The 21,079-nt window shown below is 42.2% G+C and overlaps 1 protein-coding gene across 6 annotated transcripts in view; it reads right to left on the bottom strand.

The window, feature by feature from the left end:
• Nucleotides 1–21,079, bottom strand: part of tiam2a (TIAM Rac1 associated GEF 2a) — an 84,360-nt gene that overhangs the window by 15,426 nt on the left and 47,855 nt on the right. For 5 of the 6 annotated variants that reach the window (XM_025005136.2, XM_017414013.3, XM_017414022.3 and 2 more), the window contains exons 4-15: nt 18,394–18,835; nt 18,080–18,252; nt 17,173–17,397; nt 14,408–14,593; nt 13,973–14,116; nt 11,507–11,563; nt 6,917–7,084; nt 6,368–6,472; nt 6,207–6,285; nt 6,033–6,122; nt 5,717–5,926; nt 3,846–3,934 (exon numbers count right to left, since the gene is read on the bottom strand). In XM_025005136.2, coding sequence (XP_024860904.1) covers nt 3,846–3,934; nt 5,717–5,926; nt 6,033–6,122; nt 6,207–6,285; nt 6,368–6,472; nt 6,917–7,084; nt 11,507–11,563; nt 13,973–14,116; nt 14,408–14,593; nt 17,173–17,397; nt 18,080–18,252; nt 18,394–18,835 — 1,968 coding nt within the window. The remainder of the gene's footprint in view (nt 1–3,845; nt 3,935–5,716; nt 5,927–6,032; nt 6,123–6,206; nt 6,286–6,367; nt 6,473–6,916; nt 7,085–11,506; nt 11,564–13,972; nt 14,117–14,407; nt 14,594–17,172; nt 17,398–18,079; nt 18,253–18,393; nt 18,836–21,079) is intronic. The other variant, XM_025005137.2, reaches the window with a different exon arrangement.

Below are 21,079 nucleotides of genomic sequence, written 5' to 3'. Positions count from 1 at the left end.
AATTACCGCCCGTTTGTCCCCTTTGGCGCCTCTCTGGCAGGACAGGCAGGCGGTCACGTCCTCAGCCAGGCAGGCCACCTTGTCCTTGAGGAGTCGTCCCAAACTGAGCAGTGCGGGTCCCAGAAAAAGGTCCGTCTCCTCTTCTTCAGAGCCGCAGGACCAGAACCAGCACATGGCCAGCAGGGAGCACAAGGCGTGGGCTGGTGACTGGTCCTGCATGAAGAGCTCAGTTAAGGTGGTGAGGTAGAGGCACTGCTGAGGATCTTCATCATTACTCGTTGGGGCTACGGTTAGTACTCCAGCGGCAGCCCCAGCAGCCCCTGATGTGCTCATTTCAGGCAAACTGGTGTCATAATGGTTTGGAGTTTCTGTTGGTCCTCTAAAAAATTTTAGCTCCAACTTGTTGACAGTGGAGTGGACTGACAAGAGGAGTCTTGCATTAACTCAGCTGCCAGCAGTAAGCCCAGATTATTAGGCTGTTCATGGCCAGATGGCGGCTGATGGGCTTAGTCATAACGTGCACACACACACACCTCCAAATTATACCCTCCCCAACAGGCGCACACACAGCAGCCGGGTAAAGGAGATTCTCTAAACTTTAGAGAGTGGGTGTGTATAGCTGGAAGGAAGTCAAGATTATGTTTGAAGAAGCTGCATGCTAATATCTGTAGGCACATCTTTTTGAAGTCTGAGTGACGATAAGAGAGGAGACTCTTCCTTTCAATTCACACATTTTTTAAAAGGTGTTAAAACACCTCAGAGTGCTTTCGTCCACTGAGATAAGAACAAAAAGAAGACAAAGCAGAGAAAAACGGACTGCAAGAAGGCAGCAAAAATGTTGCAGTTGTCCAAATGTGTTTATTACCCAGAGTCAAACACTAATGACATCAGTATCTAAATCAAATGAATCAAGCATAATATCTCCACACTGACAGCCAGACAGTGCATGGCTCCACTTATAGCTCTTTTCATAAGTCCATTTAAATGCTCTTATTGAAATGGCTGGTCCAGACGAATGCAAAGAGGCTTAATATGTCTGTCCACTCTTTGACCTTTGCTTTAAACAAGACAGGGATGTGTACTCTTAAACATGCCGAGCAGCTTTTTTAAAACCAAAGGAAACACATAAATGAAAACTCACGTAGCGTCACAGTAATGTTAGTTTAAACTAAGAGGAGAAGAGTTGTTCCATTAAAATTCATGTTCCAATAATCTTTTAAACTTGAATTGTTTCCTTGATTAGTACAGGACCACAGACAGCTCTAACATACATTTCTTCTGGACTGAAAACCACACAGTTATTTATAGTATTATTTAGCAGAGGTTAGTAAAAAAAAGCCTCCTGCTAAGATCAGTGTTTATGTTTTGTTAAAATCATCACCTTGTGGAAACTCCTCCACTGACCTCAAGCTCTTTTGGATCAGGCATTTTTGAGATGTCTCAGAGGTAATTGCACGAGGTCCCCTGAGTAACAAGTGTCTTTAAAAGTGGCTGTATTTGCACAAGGTTAATATTAAGATTGGTGCTTTACAGGGCTGACATTTTACCAAACTCCAAACAGGTTTTAGTTGTTTGCTTTAGCTGCTGCTGCAGTTTGTTTTTTCTTACCAACCTCATTACATTTGTATTTTAGATAGTTCTTTTAGCACAAAACACCAGAAAACCTCTACGTTAAACATTTCTAAATCAGACGTTGCATCAATGCGAAAAATATGAAGTGGAACAAATCAGTAAGATGTTCCTAAAACTAGCCTGGTGTTCTTTCTTCTTAACATACCCACATTTACCTAGTTTATTATATCAGACTGAGCAAACAAGTACATACTCCTACAGGTTAAGCTAGACAGAGAGAAAAAAAAAGTATATTTTTGCTTTTAAAAAAGGGGTTTAAACAATTATTTAGTAATCAAAATAAAATCAGAGTCACTTGTTCCTTTTAGCAATCCTTGAATCACCCAATAACAGGCGACAAATAGAAATTAATTTTGCCTGTAAGCATTGTTCCACCCTCTATCCATGTCAAATCAGTTTAGTTTGAGGCGTCTCATGGGAGTTACCCGGGACCACTCCCGCCAACGTCTGCAATCGATTGGTCAAGCTCATAACAGAAGCACAACATTGTGTTAAAACCTTTTGCTATGGCACTCTGTGGCCAAATGTTTTCTAAACTCCAAGGCACAAAGATGTAAATCAGCATCCAGATGGTAAACAATAACAATACGAAACTTCAGCCTGAAGAACACAGATTTCTCTTGTGCGAGCGTAAACTGGAATACAAAGGACTGATTCTTCAAAAGGTGGCCAGGCTAATGAAGCAACTGATTACAGGATGTGACAAGAGGCTTGAAATTCATCCTTCTCCTCCATCTGTCTCAACTGACATTCAGAACGCAGTGAGGGTGCATTCATAAACCTATATGCTGATACGGAGCCGATTTTCTACCTGGTGACTCAGTTTCTCTCTCCCCGCCCTGCAGATAAAGCTGTGCGGTGATTAAATCCAGCTCTGCATGGTAGCAAAAATGTGATTTAGCAGCACAGATATCTTCATGTTCCCTTCACAGTGGTTGACTCTCAATGATGAAAGAGGTGACATTCGTCTCCTTTTGAGTCTCGCGTGTGCACCGCGATACAAGTGACGCATTCAAAGACCTCCTCCGTGCACACATACACGTTTTTATTTCATTTATTCCTTGAATATAAACACATAGGCAGGGAGCTGAGCAGCAGCAGCAGCAGCAGCAGTGGTGCTGCACTGCAGATCTCAGTGCAGTGGGACCGACTCATGTCTCTGGGCAAACAAAAAGAATAGAGCCAGAATAGAGAGGAGAGGAGAGTTGTTTTCTTTAATCCACCTCCAGGCTGACCTCAGGTCAAATACTGCATAACATCTTCTGTGCAGGCAATTAGACTAGAGGCAATGCTTTCCAAATATTTGGTCTGGATTTGCTACTCAAGAGCCCCTGATGAAAATACACTAACTCCAGTTCCATTTTCATTTGCTCCATATTACACAAATTAGCCAAACATGCACTCACAATTGTAGAAACAATTACTGTACACAGCTTTAGAAGACATGAAATATTAGCTGAAAAGCTGTAGAGAAGGTAAATATGCATGAACACACACTCATCAGATTTCAGGCACCCAGCCATGTCATTAACATGAGGCTTCCCCCCCCCCCCCNCCAATGACCACACACACTTAGTGCTCCCAATAAACACTGCTGCACACATTTTCGTGCGATAAATTACAACACTGCAGAGGCAAAATTCCCACAGGGGGATCAGGCTGATGCTCCGCCTAATGACTTCAATAAAGTCTGTTTACATATCACATAATCTGAACAGAAATTCAACAGGACAGAAACAGCCGTGCAATCTGCATCCATTTATTACAAACCACTATTGGGCAGAAAAAAATATTTCTGTAAAACAATTTGAAACAAAAGGTTGGATTGTTTAAAGCTGCAAGTCTAAATTATTTGCAGTAAGCTCTTTATAGGCTTTCCCCACTTGACTCGTGTTTGCCTTCATATGTTTGTATACGTGTGTGTGTGTGTGTGTGTGTGCTGGAGGCAGTGGGAGTGCGCAGCTTCCGCTTCCTGTCTGCACGACAGTAATAAGCTGTGTTTATACCGGTGGCTATCCTAATTATGGTAATGCTACGGATTGGTGCCAGTCTGCTTTCTGACAGCCTTGCAGCTGCCACACGGGTGGGCACGGACTCGCAACAATGTGCACGGCTTCCTTTTCCCTCTCCCACACACAAACACATAAACCTGGCAGGAAAAGAAAAGGTAGATGGATGAAATACAGCCGTTCTAGCAGTCGAGTCCCTCCTACCTTGCTGTGCTGAATAAGCCTGTGTGCACAGTGATCATTTTCCAATCCTACGCACCGGGGCTCGCCACCGTCAGCTGCAGCACAAACATCTGGAGAGAATGAGCAGGAGAAAGGGTGTCACACAGCGGCTATTTCTTCTTCTTCTACACCACCACTTTATTTGCAACATAGGTTTTCTTTGCCATTGCTCATCCTTCCAACCATAAAACACAAACAGCACTGGTTCGTCATAGTTCGAAACCAATGTGGGCGCCTGTCAGTGGCACAGAACTCAAAATAAATCTCCAAACTAAAAATGGCATTTGGTTATCTTCAAAAAGAAAAGAAAGGAAAAAAAAAAAGAATGTGCTTCATAGTCTTAATTAAAGACTTGTCTTTCTTGAAGGTTAGAGCAAATTTCTTTTTAAATCTCTTCAAATATCTAAGAATATTTGCATATTTTACTCAGAAATATCAGATAAAACAGTATTTTAAATTCAAGGTCCCGAGGACAAAGTCTACAGCAGTTGGCACACAAAGCATGTTATTTATCATTGAAGCCTGGGAGAAAAGCCAATGTGACTGCAGGAACCAAAAGAAAAATCCTCATGTAGAGAAGAACTTCATATTTTCAAGCCTGTCAAAAAATTGCTTTAAACACACACACTGAGAGCAGATTTTGTAAAAGATATCAGCTGCTTTCATTTCTCATTTCTTTTATTTCTGCATCAGGATCAATAAAGACAAGGTGCCAGACTGCTTCCTTCGAAGGCGGGGAAAAAAAAAAAACAGCCCTTTTTGTCATTTCTGTCAGAGAAATATTAATTCCTCTGCTGGTGGCATTCACCTCCGCCTGCCTGGGACCATGCGTCCTCTAGGGGTGAAGAATACAACTGCAGGCGCTTTGATCACTCCAAATGCAGTAATGAGGCCTTCAAGTCAATAATCCCTTTGTGTTCAATTATGTCTGAAGAGAAGGAAACACTAATGAATTGCTATAATTAAGATGACACTTAACACTTTCTCTGAAATTGACTCTTTTGGGGGGAGGGATTTGACATAAAACAGCCACAAAAAGACCCTGGATTGTGAAGTTATAGCATCTAAGAACTTTGTAATTCAGGAACAATTTCTTGACCCAATGACAAACTTTAGAATCTTATTTTCACAAGATTGTGTCATTGATGAGGAAAAATGCTTATTTCAATAATACCCTCTAGTCTTTGATTCACCAACAAACTGCTTGTCTACCAGCTGGCACCAGTTGCATCTATGACGTTATGTGAATGACCTTACCGTTCAGTTTTACCACTTCGCATCCACGGTGAAATAAAACCAAGCTGAGAGGACGCCATACGTTCATAAAGAAAATAAACCTACCGCATTTAAAGCCTCCTCCTGGCCCTCTTCAGAAACTCACAGAACTGTTAAACTTCATTTTTCTACTGCCTCTTTTGGCTTTTTCGAAGCCAAACTGAGCCTCTTTCAGAAAGTGAAGATGTCAACTAGAACAGACATCTGGCGCCTGTTAATGTGGCTGAAGCGACAAAACTACCCGCCATCTCAGCTATTACTGTTAATGTGAGCAACAGCCCGTAACTTCTCCCGTTTACATAAAAGCTGCCTTGCCATGCATGGCTCACAGAACAGCAAACCAAAATACCTACAACAAATACGGGGGGAGATAAATACAGCTAGACAGAAAGGAAAAATAAGATTAAACTTTAGCGTGTGGCAGTTCAAGGATGTTTAAAGAAAGGAAAGTGTTAAACTGATAACCAGATGCTTATAAAAACAAGTGTATCCCTTTTTTTCCCTTTTTTGCATTTGTATATAAAATATATCAAATCGTATTTAAATATCCTTTTTTAAATGCATGTGGATCAACACACCTGATGAGGACTTGGCTCTGTGGTGTTTGCTGCAAACCTCCTGACCGTGTTCTGATGGAGGGACGGGGCAGTCTGAGGCCAGGGCAGGACCGTCCCGCCTCACCCTCAGCTGCAGGGTTTGTTCTGCAAACAGAGTCTGGATCAAAGCCAGGTCCAGACTGGACACACATCGGCCGTTCAGCACCAGGATCTCATCACCTGGACACAGACCTGAATGCACACACACACACAAGAATGTTTCAGAGAAAATTCACAAAGGGCAGCCATGTGACATTAATACTGGTGTGTTTGGGGGTCAGAATTAAGCAGCAACTACCTTCATTAAAAGCCAGTCCTTCAGGGAGGACTTCACTGACAAAAATCCTGCTGTTCCTGTGGCTGTCGATGTGTCCTGTTACTGCAAAACCTGACAAAATGATTTCAGAGAGAATATTTTAGAAACAGTCACAGGTTGTGTGTAAAACATCTCACCCTCATGCACCTGACTCACCAAAGTCAGTGGTGTTGCCGGGTCTTCTCATGTGCAGTGTAAACACATTAACTGGAACCACCTCCAGCTGATCACCGACCTGCAGGGTGAAGTGAAACGAATCAACACACTATAAAGAAAAGGTGAGATAACGAGGAGTCGTGGAGGCTCGTCCTTCTTACCACGTCCCGAAGAAGCTCACCAGGAGCCACGTACCGAGCCTCCACATCCCGCCCCGCTCGCCGCTGCAGTCGGAGGCAGTGCGAGTCCAGGTCCAGCTGTTTCACCTGTTTACACAAGAGCCCCTTAATGCTCAGAGGCCTGTATGCACAAAATGATATGACATTTTTCATGCACCGGTGCCTGGCAGCAGCTGTGCAGGAGGTGTGTGAATTATTTACCGACTGTACACATGGCAAAGAGATACAAAGATGCTTCGCCCTAAGGGACTGCGTGCATGTTGTGTGTGGACATGTGTGTGTTTCAGTTTAAACGCAGCCATTCATAGGGGACAATAAGAAGTCAGGCATTAAATGACTTATTTCAGGTCTGCATATGGCAACCAAATCTACTCTGAAGATGCTTCAGAAAATAAATGTTTTAAATTCATATTCTGCACTCACAGGACAATGCATTTCAAGAGGCATCACTGCTTCTGTTCCTTTTTTTTTCCCTCCCCCCAAAGAAATATTCTCTCACTGTGGTGAAATGTCATTTCTCTGAAATCCAACCTTGCAAGCTGCACAGAGAAGGTCGGCGGCTGTCTGGTCTCTTCTGACAGGAACTTGGACAGTCAGGCCGTCTGGCATGTAAACGCACATCAGCGCATCAGAGTTGCCACCCCAAATACCCCCATCAGAGGGCGACATGGAGTAAATGCTGCTCAGCACGTTGAGCCTCTGTAAGATGAGGAAAAAGGGGCAAATTGTAGGGGGATGCGGGAGAGGAGGATTTGAGGAGGGAAAAAAAAAGAGGGATAAAGATGGGATAAAAGGAGGTAAACAAGAGCAGGAGTGAGAGCTGAGCGTCACAACACACAAATCAATACAGTTCCATTAGTTTAAATGCTTGGCTCTGGATCAAGCAGTGGAGCAAAGATGTCATACAATTAGCCTCTCAGAAATTCATTTGACAACACAGACAGCAGTTGCTCCACAATATAGTCCCCATAATGACCGTGTACACAAGATGATTGGCAATGGCCAGCTGGCTGGTCTAGACGTCCAGACAAAACCTCCAGAGTTATCCTGGAGGTTTTGTTATTGTGATGTGCAAGGACAATTTATTTCCAAACATTCAACGTAATTATACGTTGAATTATTTGTGGCATTAGCAGCAAAGTTTGAGCTGATATTAAGGTGGGGGTTGACCCACCGTTCAGCCTTGCAGGCAGCCATTTGGGGCTTTTGGTTGAGACTTTGTGTCTCTGGAGGGGGGAAAACGCCACCGCTGAGATGTGGAGCCGGGGGAGGCGCCACCGTGCAGCTCAAAACCACAATTATTAAGGCCACAGATCTTAAAGAAAGGCTCCATCACACCAAATGCACTGACAAGCTAAACTGAGACATGGGACCAACTGGGATAATTGGAAAGATTTCAAATGTGGTACAGGACTATAAAATGGAGTGACTGAGAGATTTTTTATCTGATATGTAGGAGTTTTTCTGTTTATGTCACAAGCTGGTTGCCTGTTTTTGATGAATCACCTCTAAAAGAAAAAGGCTTTTTCCCCCCGCCAGACAAACAGCCCAAAGGGACAGAGCAGAAGTCTGTGATTCAGAGCTTTGCTTAGCTCCACAAACACAAGCAACGCTCTCAGTGCAGGTCTGATCAGCACAAGCACACAAACATTCGTCTTGTTTTCCAATTTAATGACTAAATCTGACGCTTGTGCATAAACAAAGCCACCAAAACATTTCCCCCCTCACCTGCAGCTAAGAAGGAACACAAGGTAATGTGCTAACACTGCCTGTACTGAAATGAGATGTGAGGTCATGCTTACAGAGCATGAACCAACAACATGGCAACAGGTTTGTATCACAGCCTTCATCTGTGTCCTAGCAATGTCAGCGCAAACAGAAAATCAAAAACAGGGTTTCTTACATTGACCAAGGTTTGACTAACACTGTACACTCATTCATGGCCCAACGGTTGCCTGGTCAACGTTCCATGAACGGCTGCTATGTGTACAGCAGAGGCACGCGCTGGAGGTCAACACACGCTCTGTGTGGCAAGTGTATGTTTGCTATTTATGAGTGCTCTTTTGCCAAATAGTTCAATACTTCAGAGTTTCCCTCTAAGAATGGAAATTATTTCCTAGTCAGCCTTTCTCCACCCAGAAGCTTCTAAACTTGAAATAACGGACGCTGCCCAAAAACACTGCCCTTCTCTGCTGCCCTTAGCAACACAAATAATACAGCACTACCCTAAATAGATACGCTGACCACAAAGAAGCAGCTAAAACTGTCATTTCCTCTTATTTTTTTTAGATCTATTAGAAAGGGTATTACTCTTCATTTCCTAAAAGCTCCACCCAAAGCTCTTCTTTGCAGCCTTATAACAGTTTTCAGCCACATGGACACAGGGCGACAACAGTGACCACCCAGACAGATTTAAAGCAGTAGGTGTGTTTTCTGAGTTAGAGGAGTGTGGTGAGAGAAGAAGAGGATCAGGATTTCATGGATGAAGGAGCAAGCTGATCAAAAGCCAGGACAGTGATTTAAAAAAGGGTTTCTAATTGCATTTCATTCTGTATAAGAAATAATAAAAAATGTGCAGAAATAATAAAATTATAGGCAAAGCCCTCCTTGAAGTAATGTATATTGCCCACTGCCGTTCATACCCAAATATTAGACCAAGATTATCTAATGTTGAGAAATGGAGACGTAGCCATTTTGGTTTAAAAATAAAACTAATTGAAAATAACTTTATGCACCATCATGCATAATGCAATATTACGAGGTGTCGCACTCTGAGTATGTGTCGTGAAAGATGCTCAGCTTCTAACATCAAGTTTTCACTTAGTATCTGTTGAACTGACTGAGTTATAATCATTTTTTGTGTTGGCTATTTCAAGTAGCTGTAGCAGCCATCTTAAATTGGATTGACACAAAAAATTAATCTGTTGTAGATGAATGATCTATGATTACTTTCTGAAAGTTTCATTAAAATCTGTCCAATGAGCCATTCTGCACACGGTACACAGACACGGGCAAAAGAATTATTTCCTTCAGCAGTGTGCAATAAAAGTAAAAAAATTGAGGAAATGCTTGCATTAAACAGCAATAGCTCAAACTTTTGTGATGTTTAGTCAAGAATGTCTCTTTCTTTTAAATGCAGTCAAAACATCTGGACCTGCTCGACTACTGACAGGAGTGGGTGGACGGAGAGTTTGTGGAGCTAAACTACACCCGTCAGCCTCAACTTTTACATAAAGCAAGTCGGCTGCAGCACTGACAGCTCCATCACATCCAGATACAGCCAGACAAGTCAGAATAACCTCAGCCTGCTGGACTTGCTGCTTGTTGGCTCATCTGCTGGTTGAGGGAGCTCCTAACAGTGGAGCTTGGACACACACCAACATACCCTTAACTTGACTTGACTTTCCTGCAAAGGATTAATGAAAGATGACTGCTTACAAGTGTAATCTGGGGGATTTGTGTATCAAGTACAGCAACCAACACAAAGTCATTAAGACCGAAAAGAAGAACTATGCGTCTCTCTTTTACTTCCCATCCTAAGGAGTCCTAATCCCTACTAAATCAAAGCGGATCCCCATAATGAGCCATTTTCCATGTTTGCATCCAAATCTAAGAGGTTTAAACACTCAACTGAAGGGGAAGCTGATGCATTTAAATCAACATTAAAGCACAGACCGAATAAAAGACACCATTGTTTTCATAAACCACTTCCTGTTCTAAATCTTTTTTCTAGACTCTACATGAGAGCAATTTCTACATTGACCACAAAGTCTAACTTTGAATAGCTGCATCCTGTTAAACCACAATCATCATACATTCATCCTGCTCTGCCTGAAAGTGTCCATTATACTCATCTGTGAGTGTCACATTGTAACATTTCATCGTGACAGATATGCGTTGGAAACAAGCTGAACGGATCATCTCACGTTAGCAAACCGCTGCCTACATTTGCATGTTTTTTATGCTCATTGTTCTTAAGGTTTGGTCTAAATTATTCAATTTAATAAACTAATCTGACATAGAAAGGTTGTTTTTGTGAAAAAATATCTTAAATTTTGTTAATAAATAAACTAAATCTTTAATTTTCTAATGTTGCACTCATTTGTTCTGCTTTATAGTGCAACTAACAGAACATATGTGATGTCTAACTATGTTTGTAGATAGAGCTGATAAATACCTATAATTACTGTAGAGCCATTTTACCTGGGAATAAATGCGTGGTCTAATGAAAACCACTAAAAAAGAAAAGCCCACATATTGGTGTGTGTTTAATCACTGCAGCTTCAGGTCGATGACCTTCCAATTTCAGCATCAGCATCTCTATTGATTCTTATCAATAGGTGGGTTTTGGCCAAAAGTTAAGCTCCTCTGATTTTCTAAATATAAAAAGTTTTAAAATTCTATTTGAAGTCAAAACTAAACAGAGAAATAATTTCACACTAAGGAGAACATGCTTTAATAAGCTTTAGAGTTTTTGACTAATCAGCTGCCCAGTCAGAGCAGAATAAACTTTTTGGGAGCAAAAAATGACAAGAAATGGTGGAGTTATGAAATTAATGTTTGTTTTATTAGATGCCAAAAAGAAAATTAAGAATTTGTAATTAAGTTCTTGCACGACAGATTATTGCATAAACTGTGGGGGTTTCAGATCAGAATACAAACTTGGTAATTATTATACATGTTTGTCATAAAGTGATACACAGAGGATGGTTCATTAAATCAGTCATTTCACACATCTCTGTTCACACTTATAGTAGCGTTCAACCGTGGTGAACTTCTCCTGTCGGATTTGCTGTTTATCTTGCAGACATATAGATCAACATTAAAGGAGTCTTTGCTTTGATCCTGAGCAACTGATGTACTGAGGCAGTCACACACATGCTTTTTAATCTCCTCGCACACACACACGCTATGTGTAAAAATATCTCTCCACTATCGAAGCCATGAAACACAGCAAAGGTCAAAGTACCAGAAGACCCGATCCTGCTGTGGTTACTTCACACTTTCACTGACAGCTGTGCCACAGGTCTTTGACAGAAGTGGGTTTTTTCATTAGATGTGCAGTATCAAAAAAAAACCATAAACCGTAACGGACAAAATTTACAGAATCCACTGACTCACCTCGGAGCTTTTGGGTGGTAGGGTGCATATCTGACCTCCATCATCGCCCTCAAAGACCTGAAATCAAACATCGGACAGTTAGAAACACAGACAGAGGGGGGCCACTGCAGTGCCTAACTCACACACGTTGCTTCAGCAACACAAAATTTGACACACACACACACACACACACACACATTGCTGGTAGTTAGGTAGTTAATTAAAAACTACTCGTGCCGAGGGTAGAACTTTGATACGGCTTCCAAACAAGATCCGCAGCCTTTGAAGGTGCTGTGGTGAAAATATGCTGCGTGTGTGAAGAGAGGGCAGTGCATGGACACTTGAGATGAAAGGAGGTAACAGTTTGATTGCAGATGAGAGGAGAGGACAAGCGCTCACGCTCTCTTCGCCTATTCATCTCCTCTTCACTGTTGAAAATTCCTGCTTCGTGTTCAGCTCAAGGTGGCATGCAAACTACAGTTTAAAACTGACGCAAAGAAGTCTCAAGATTACTATAATAACTCAAGCAAAATCTTTCTAGCCCACAGTTTGGAAGCATGAGTTTCTGATCTGCAGGTTATCCTCCTCCTCAGCACAAGTCCATTTATAAACTGGCTATAAACAGTGCTGTTGCGTCACAAACTGCCTAATTTTAGAACGCTTTACCAACACTCCTACAAATCCTCAGACCTTCCCTACAGCTGACTGATGGCCAACTCCGAACTGTAGCTGTGCAAAGATGGATGAGAAATAAAGGTGGGGGAAGAGCATGACTTTGGGGCAAAGTTCTGGAGAATGGCGTCGCAGTGGCAAATGGGATTTAGGCTTAGTCAACATAGATGAGTCAGTATGGAAATTGTGGGTGAGGGACTGCCTGGCAACGCTCTGATGTTTGTGCTCTGAAAAACGGTCTAAGAGCAGGAGTTAGAGAGGGCGACGATGTGATAAATTGAGGGGGAATGAAAGATAAAAATTCAAGGTTTAAGATGTTAAATATGCTGAGACAGAAAAAAAAAATCAGTAAAAGAGAGTGCTTGAGTTGGGGCAAGTGACATTAATGGAGGGCAAAAGTAAGGGTAAGGGAAGAGGATATCTTGATAAAAGAGTCAGAAAACTTTAAATGCATAGAGGAGAGTTTGGGTCATGAGACACCCCTGCGGTCAAAAATTCTTCTAAAGCAGGGACGTGTCTCTTCTCAGTGCCACATCAGTGAACAACCAACAAGCTGATGATATAATTTAAAATGGCCACAGCTGAATTTCATTTTCCTTAGAGAGTAAAAGAATGCCAACCCTGAAATGATCTATCACTCTCAATAAAAACAAATGAAAACAAATGTGAAAAGCAGCATTCTAAAGCACTTTGCAGCCATTATTGGTTTCTTATTAGACAAAAAAACCCAACAAGAATTAAAAAAGGGGCTTAATCCTGGGGGGGATAATAAAGGACGGCTGTTTAATATTAAGCGTCTTTACACCAGCCATCTGCTGGGAGGGAGAGCACCATCAACCACACGTGGCTTTTAATTATTCATGTGTGTGCTGCAGTGCCACCTCGGCCTTCTGCACCACGAAGTGCAACCGTGCCTCATTAGGTCAGCCAGTTGGAGCTCCCCGGAAAAATAACAACACGCATACCTAGATGCTGACAGACGTGAACAAATGCATAAACATAAATATCACCCAGCAGGTGGGGGGATAAATGAGAGACACAAACCAGGACGGGGAACACTTTGTAAGCAGACAGGAATCACAGCTACCAAGTGAAGAATATGATTAACTCGTAGCTCCGACTCGAAAACAAGAAGAGGCCAGATTGAGGTGATGGCATTAAGATCTGAGTCCCTTTTCTTGCTTCTTCACTTACGACCAGAGGTTCATGAAATACATGCGCAAACGTGAGCTTCCTGAGTATTCTCCACGGTCTTCGGAGCTTACAGTGGTAGATTTCTGTATCAATAAATAAGCGTCCTGCATGACTCTAATTACTAACCTGAGAGGATTTAGACTTCCCCTTCTGCACCTGGGTAAAGAATGCTCCCATGTGTTTATGCTGATGAGAAGTTTGCAGTCAAATTTGGAGGGAAGCAGGAGGGATGTGCTTTTAAATTAATAAACCCCCTCCCTCCTGGAGGGTAAAATGTGCTGAAAGAGCTGCACATGTACGTGCAAGTAAGCAAAATGGCAGCATGGTTTCAGGTTGTTTCATTAACAAATAGGCCCAATTTGCACTGAGGGGGTGGGCTATATATCTTTAGAGAGCGTACACCCCCCCACAAGATGCATGTCAACATTGTCTGCACACACGCTAATGAATGTCTGCAAGCTCTGTGTGTGGCTTTGTGTATCGTTTTCCTGCTGCTGAATTCAGAAAAAGAGCAATTCTGCATTAAGGATTTGTGAATCCAGACTGCCTGAAGTGATTTATTACTCTGGGATTCAGACAGTGCATTAGAAGCTACCCATATTTGACAGTGTTTAATAATACCTGTGACACGGAGGGTCTCTTGTCTCGGCCCCTCTTGGTAAGGTTGTCCAGGCCTTTAAGGGAGGAGAACAGGCCCCTCTTGCGCTGTCGGCAGGTCAGGGACAATGAGCGCCTCCTGGCTGTGGCCTCATCTCTGGAGCAGATCTGAGCACAGTATCAAGACCGCAATCAGCACAAAATTCCAGCTAATCAAACCATCAAATGTACTCTATTTTCTTTCTTTAATGACTAATAGAACGATTATGGGACATGCAAATAATTAGGATTTTCAAAGTTTCTGTTACACAGCAACTAAAATGGAAACTGAAGGGCCACATGCAAAAAGCATCACTTCAAAGCATCTACATGGGTCACAGCGCTGGTTTTCTGATTTTCTTTTATTCCCAATCAGTTTATTAGTCATTCATCTTTGATGTCTGTCGCTGGTTCCCTCACCAGTGCATGGAAGGAGGAGACAGAGAAAACCCCAAGGCGTCCCAGGGTGGATTTGGTGGGTCGGCTGGCGATGGCCAGCAGACTCTTTGGGTTTGGCAGCTCTCCACCCTGAAGACTGGCGAGGTAGCAGCGCATCCTGAACAGGTCCATGTTAAACCTCTCCAAATTCTGCTCCCATTGTTGAATCTGTAAGAGGATAGGGAATATTACTTTGTTTAAAACTGGTTTTGATTTCTACATGTGAATGATTTTTGTTGTTTGTTTTGTTTTGTTTTTTAATTCTGGGGCTGCGATGTGGAGTCTGAGGTAGAGACAGAGAGAGAGAGTTGAAAAAAGATCCTGGGTCGGGCAAGTGCTTTCGTTCAGAGTGTAATTGCTTGCAGATGTTGGTGGAAGGTAAAGCTACAACTTGGTGGAAGTTCGATAGTGACAAATGACTGCATGTTTAGCAGAGGGGTGTGCTTTTGTGTGTGCAGTAATTTCACATGCATATTTTCCGTCTTGAGAGGACACTGAGCAGACCACCCGTCATACTTCAACACACACCTCCAGTTTACAGTTGCTCTTCTCTCTCCCCGTTTGCTTTATGTAAGCTATAGGAAAGTGCCTATTTTGATAGCTGGAGACTGGTTTTAACGAGAACACTCACATTAAACAACCCTCCATAACAATAGGTCTTGTCTGCACTATGACTTCATTGACTATAAAGGACCCTACGGCGTTGTCCCATCAGGTTTTGTTCACATTGACTGCATTCTTTGGGGTTAGGAACAAACTGTGAAGAGGGCCAAAGGGTGGGATTTTATGAGCATCTTAAACAAACACGTCAAACAAAGAGCTTACAGTGAAATTACTGTGGGACTAATGCACTCTGAACAACGATGCATGTAACTGGGCAGGTGGGCAGAGATTATAGACTCAGACATGAGTTCAGCCTGAAATGTGTATGTTTTTTGGTAAAAAAAAAAAAAAAAAGCATTGCACTGAAGTATTTATGATTAAACTTAACTGAGAGGAGGTGCTACAAGCGTCCACTGCAAACTCAGATACGTGGTGTCTTTTTCATTATCCATGTTATGCTTTTTAATCAAGATTCAAACACAAGATACATATTTTTTGCTTAAGCTTGAAGACAAATAAATACAGAAATCCAAACAACTGGTTGCTCTTTTCGAGACTTAGAGCTACAGGTCTGAACCAAATCAAGAAAGACTGTAGCTGTCAGAGTTTGCAGATAATGTGTGACATTAGCATTGCATTTCTCCCCCCCCCCCATTTCTTTTTTTACCCATGATATTTTTACATTGTCATTCATAAAAAGAGGCACTGTGTTTTGTATCCATTCAGTCAGCTGAAGATGATGGAAGAAGAGGAGGAAAGTATGACAGACCAGATCTGAGAAGGTGCTTCCTCAAAAGCAAAGTCTACAATGACATCTTTATATTTACGTCTGGATTTTATTGTTTGTGAATATTTGGGTCTTCATTTAGGATCTTCCTGAAGAAGTACCATGCATAAAACGTAATTTAATGTTTTATGCTTCATGCATCAGGCAGAGAAACATTCAACCAGCAGCAGTAAAATGCATGTTTGAGCCCATTTAGCTTCTGTTCACAACTTATTAACATTTAGAGACATTAAACTAAGCAGAAGTATTCTTTTTTACATTTAGCCCTTGCTTGCTGTAAAACCCTTAATACATGATAAGTCCTTCACTGCAACTTGATCGCACTGTGTGCATGTGTGTGACACGAAGGCAGACTTCAAACGAGGTCTTACTGGCACTGATTTCAGTCGACATGAGTGGGGGCTAGACTGGGACATCAAAGTAGTGCCCTGCTGGCGCTAGACAACCCCACTGAAACCTTAAATCTCTCATCAGCCTCAAGGCGCCTTTATCAGAGTCCCGTCCCATCCCACTTCTGACCCTATCATTCACTTCAACTCAGTCGCGTTTCTCTGAGGTGGCATGTTGGCTAATTGAAAACAGACGCGAACACAATCGGTCTGTTAGTCAGGCAGTGACATCTCCATTGGTCATTGATGCATTTATCTTGTTAGTTTCTTGTGAAAACATGTTTCCACTCATGTTGCCTTGACATTTAACCAAATATTACATTTAACCAAACATTTGGTTTTTAGCACCATCAGCAGTGGGTATCCTCATGATGTGCAGTTCCTTTAGGATGTGAACAGAAAACAATGTGACTGACCACCTGAGTTGCAGGTATAAAACAAAGCAGCTGGATTTTCCCCACATTCCACAACTAACACTAATTTCTTGTAAAGTATTAGTGCTCTTGTTAAGTTTTTTTTTCTGCCCCTCTGTAATCTGCTGCTTGTAGGCTACAGCACACCGCTGAGTGCTTTGGATGCTCACCTCCCCCCACCCCCAGGCTGTGTTGAGGAGGGGGAATAGGATAATGCATGTTGTGAGCCCATTACCAGAAAACATCTGGAATCCCAATCTGATGCTCCGGGAACGAGCTGCTCCCCTGGGCCCCTCGCTATGCGCTCTGAGACTGATGCATTTAGGCCACTTCACCCGCCCACAGACGAAAATAAAGCACCAAATTGTCACCGCAGTCGCCAAATCAGGAGAATTAAGTAGAGCACATGACGTGGTAATTACACACATGATGTGGAACAACGGCACGCAAAAGGTTTTGTAAAATCAGCAAATATTACACCACATTTCACATGTTTATAAAGGTCTCAAAAATGTTTAAGCGATGCTGATATTTTGCCGATTCGGGGAATATCACCTGGTTCTCAATAGCTTTGCGGTTTTTGGGGTTGCTAACTACAGTCAGCTGCAGCTCGGCCATCTTCTTCATCTTTCCGTCCATGTCTATCTTCTGCAGCAGGGCGCGGACCTGGTTCCGCAGCAGACGCACCGTGTCCTCCTTCCCCTGGCGCTTGGCGAGCAATGACGCGCTCGCAGAGTGGATAGCTGTCACCCAGTTTTCCATATCTGTCTGGTTGCTGGCCTTAAAGAGCAAAGAGAAGCAGGGATTTGATGAAGCATCAAGAGCAATACTCTGAGCGACGTATAAGGTTTTTCTGAATGAACAGACTTGCAGGTAGGTATTACTCTCCTATATATTACCAAAAAAAAAGATTTGTGCCAACTAGGATATTGTTCAAATAATGAAAGATTGCTCGGTTAAAATGTCCCTCCGTAATAAGACATGAGCTTGCATTTCCTCTAACAAGTCCTTTAACTGTTATAACTTATCACCATGGCGATGTATTGGTTGAGAAAAATCAATTGAAACTCTAAAGTTCAACAGGCCATGAGAACAAAAACTTCATTTTTTTTTTCTTTCCTCGAGGAACATCTCAACTCCACTGAGATCTCAACATTATAACATAGACGGAAGTGCCAGAGAAAGAGACAAATCTGAATGTAAATTGGCGAGGATATAAGGTCAGTATGCATAAGATGCTTTAGGCTCCATTCTATGCTAAAAAAAGTAGGGGCTTTGCTTGGAGGCTCCTTACAAAAAAAGATAGATATATATTTTAGTAAAACTTTGAGAAAAATAATCCAAGAAGCCCAATTCTGTTGTAACTGAACCACTTTCTTCTAACCTTTGTTTTTCTTTTCACTTTCATATTGTAACACGCTGCTGCAACAATGACTAAAACTCTCACCAAGATGTGCCCTACCTGGAACAGATAGACGTCTCCGTACGAGTTGCTCAGGCAGAAGACATTCTCCCTCTTCGGGTGTTCAGGAACAGCCTGGACGATGCTGTCCTCAGCCAAAAGGGCATAGCGTGGCGACAGGTCCTGCTCTGCAAAGGCTTTCCCGTACGTTTCATAGAACAGCAATGTACATCCTGAAAAGACGGAAAGACATTAAGACAGAGGCAAATAATACAAATTTATGGTCCATGTAACCCTAAGAATGGACCAGTCTGATTGAAATTTAGGTAATCTACTCAAATTCTCTTTTTTTTTTAAACAACAAGTAAGTTTACCTTTCAGGGTCACCCAGTAGTGCTTCCACTTGCGACGGGTCACCAGTTCCAGCTTCCTGTCCTTGTGCAGGGTGACAAGAGGTTTGAAGGAGAGCCAGCCGGCCCGTCTGACCACCCCCTGCTCCTTCTCGAACAAAAGTTCCAGCTGCTCCAGGGAGCCCTCAGCCGACTCGCTGCTGCTCCCATCCTCCTCTGTGGCCGTGGATGGGTCTCTTCGATCTCCCCCTTGTCCTGTGCCCGTCTCCAGTTCCCTCATGAAGTTCTCATAGATGTTCTGGCGAAGAGCGTCGCTGGTCGTTTGGTGAATGGCTCCTGAAGACTGAGCTCTAGAGGCTCGAGGGAACCAGAGGATGCTGGAAACCTGAGAGGGGGAGCTGGTCTCTGCAGTCAGGCCATCTACTCCACTGTCAAAGGCATCGCTCAGGTCCTTGTACCTGGTCTCCTGAGGGGGTGAAGGAAGTGTCAGAGGCCACAGGAAGTGATCAGAATATTATGACAACTCTAACAAAAGTTTAAAATGAGCTGTCAATGCCTTTTTCATACTTTACACATCTCATTTCCCTCCACATGTACATACTTCTGTGAGCATACAGTGGGAGAGACTTCAAACTGATTTCTTTCAATTAGCACTGAGGCACTGAAAATCTAAAATCTTGTCAACTCAAACTTACTTCAGAGTCACTAAATATTTCAGGAACCTGAGAAAATGGCACAAATCTTCTGTGAGGGTAACTGGTTGGTTGGAACTCTCCAAGCTTAGACAATTTCACAACATCTGATGTCTCAATGTGGCTTACTGATTCCACAAATGAACACTTGATGGAATTGCACCCTTTCATGCTTAAGGACAGCCTACCTACACTTGACTAGATTGCATCATCGATTCACCCCCACCCCCCCGGCAGAAGAGCGAAGCACTCTCAACAAGCAGACACTCAGTTTGTGCTGTCAAAATAAAGCCTTTTTTGTCACCTTCAGCTATATGCCCTGATCTGTTTTATGTAGATTTTTAGATTTTTACTGTACCTTTTTCATATTTTAGTTTTTTTTTTAAACATACTGTAACAAGACAGCATACATCTTATGTTGAACTTGCAAGACACACAGTGAACTCAGTATTTTATTTAACTATTATGTCCACCTGCCACCATGAAATACAGATTATTTATAGGAACATCTGTAGGAAAATATACCGTTTCCATGATGGGTTTTTCCAGGATGTTGAACTGAACATTGTTGATGTTCAATGAAGTTGGTACAGCCCAGATTTATGGCTCTTCCCACTCTACCTGCAGCTGGTTTTTATTACAAGCACGTTTTGGTCTTTGGCATCAGGGTCACAGTGTGACCTTTTCATTCCACAGGTTCAGGTGGAGAGAAACCAGTTCCAGGAGGTGCTTCTGATTTTAGCAGACCTGCTGAAAAGAGGCGCTGTGACCTGATATATGGCACATGGGAGGTTGGCAATAAAATGCACACGAAAAACTGAGGAAATTCAGATTTAAAGGTCAGACTCCAGGCTGATTCTTTGTTTTTGTTTTTTTAAAACCTTGTGTGAATTTTCCCACACTGAATAATGTCAAGGATTTAACCCCACCTGTAATAAAACAGATCAACTATGGACTTATCCTTTTGTTTTTCTCGAGGATTTCTGCAGACAGGTTCTAGCATGCACCACAAACACCAGCTAAGCACCAGCACATGTCCAGTAGGATATTTAGGAGAATAATGAATGAATACTGCCTGACTGGCAGGCATTTTAGTTGCTGCAGAATTGGAAATCTGTGCCAATACAAAGCATTTTCTACATTTTATTTAGGATTATCTGTTGTTTGAGCACAAGGAGCAGCTCACAAATTTCTAAACCTGCAGAGAAGAAAATGCCTTCTGAATACAGTAACTGTTCTATTCTATCGGTTGTTTTGGTTCAACGTCCAACTGACTGAGCACAAATCCCTATTAGAAGATTTACTCTCTGAGAAACGTGAGAGGAACCCAGAAAATCTGCGCACAACCACCAGAACAACCAACGTTCCTTCATTAACATTAAAGGAGGGGCTGAGTTAAATCTTCGCTTTGGATTTAGTTTCATTCTGCAGAGCCTCTCAGAGGCTTACGGCTATTCTCTGGGCAAAACCCAAAGAGCATTCCTAAAAGTTTTACAAGGCAAAACTAAAAGAATTAATGCAGAAACAAATGCTTACAAGCTTCAAAAATAAAGAGGGACAGGGGTTCAAGTTCAGTTTAAACAAATGCTTTCTGTCAAATTATGGCCTGGAAGACTGTAGACTGAACAACAAAAGTCACAAGACTCGCGCAAACAAGTGTGAGCAGTATGCAGACAAGCTGTAGTTCATTTTAATCTCTCTTCTGACCCATGCCTGTGCAGTTCGAGTATAATTTTACTCCTGGGAAATCACACTACTACATTTATTTTACTTCCATCTGTTCTCAATTTGCTCAAATAATTAAAAATCTTTATAAACGATTAATGCAGCAATGATTACAGATATTAAAAAAAAGTCAACAACGTGCAACAAATGGTAAAAAATCATTAATAAGTAACAATCTGAATGCAATAACATTTTAAAATTTACCCACCAAGGAATCATGACACCCAGATATCAGCCTCTCATTCCTTTTCCTTGAAGAATCAGTCATAACTTGTACTAAGAGTCTCTTGCAT

The sequence above is a fragment of the Kryptolebias marmoratus genome, linkage group LG10 (genome assembly GCF_001649575.2).
Source record: "Kryptolebias marmoratus isolate JLee-2015 linkage group LG10, ASM164957v2, whole genome shotgun sequence".
Lineage (NCBI taxonomy): Eukaryota > Metazoa > Chordata > Actinopteri > Cyprinodontiformes > Rivulidae > Kryptolebias > Kryptolebias marmoratus.
This window is presented reverse-complemented; position numbering and strand designations above follow the sequence as displayed.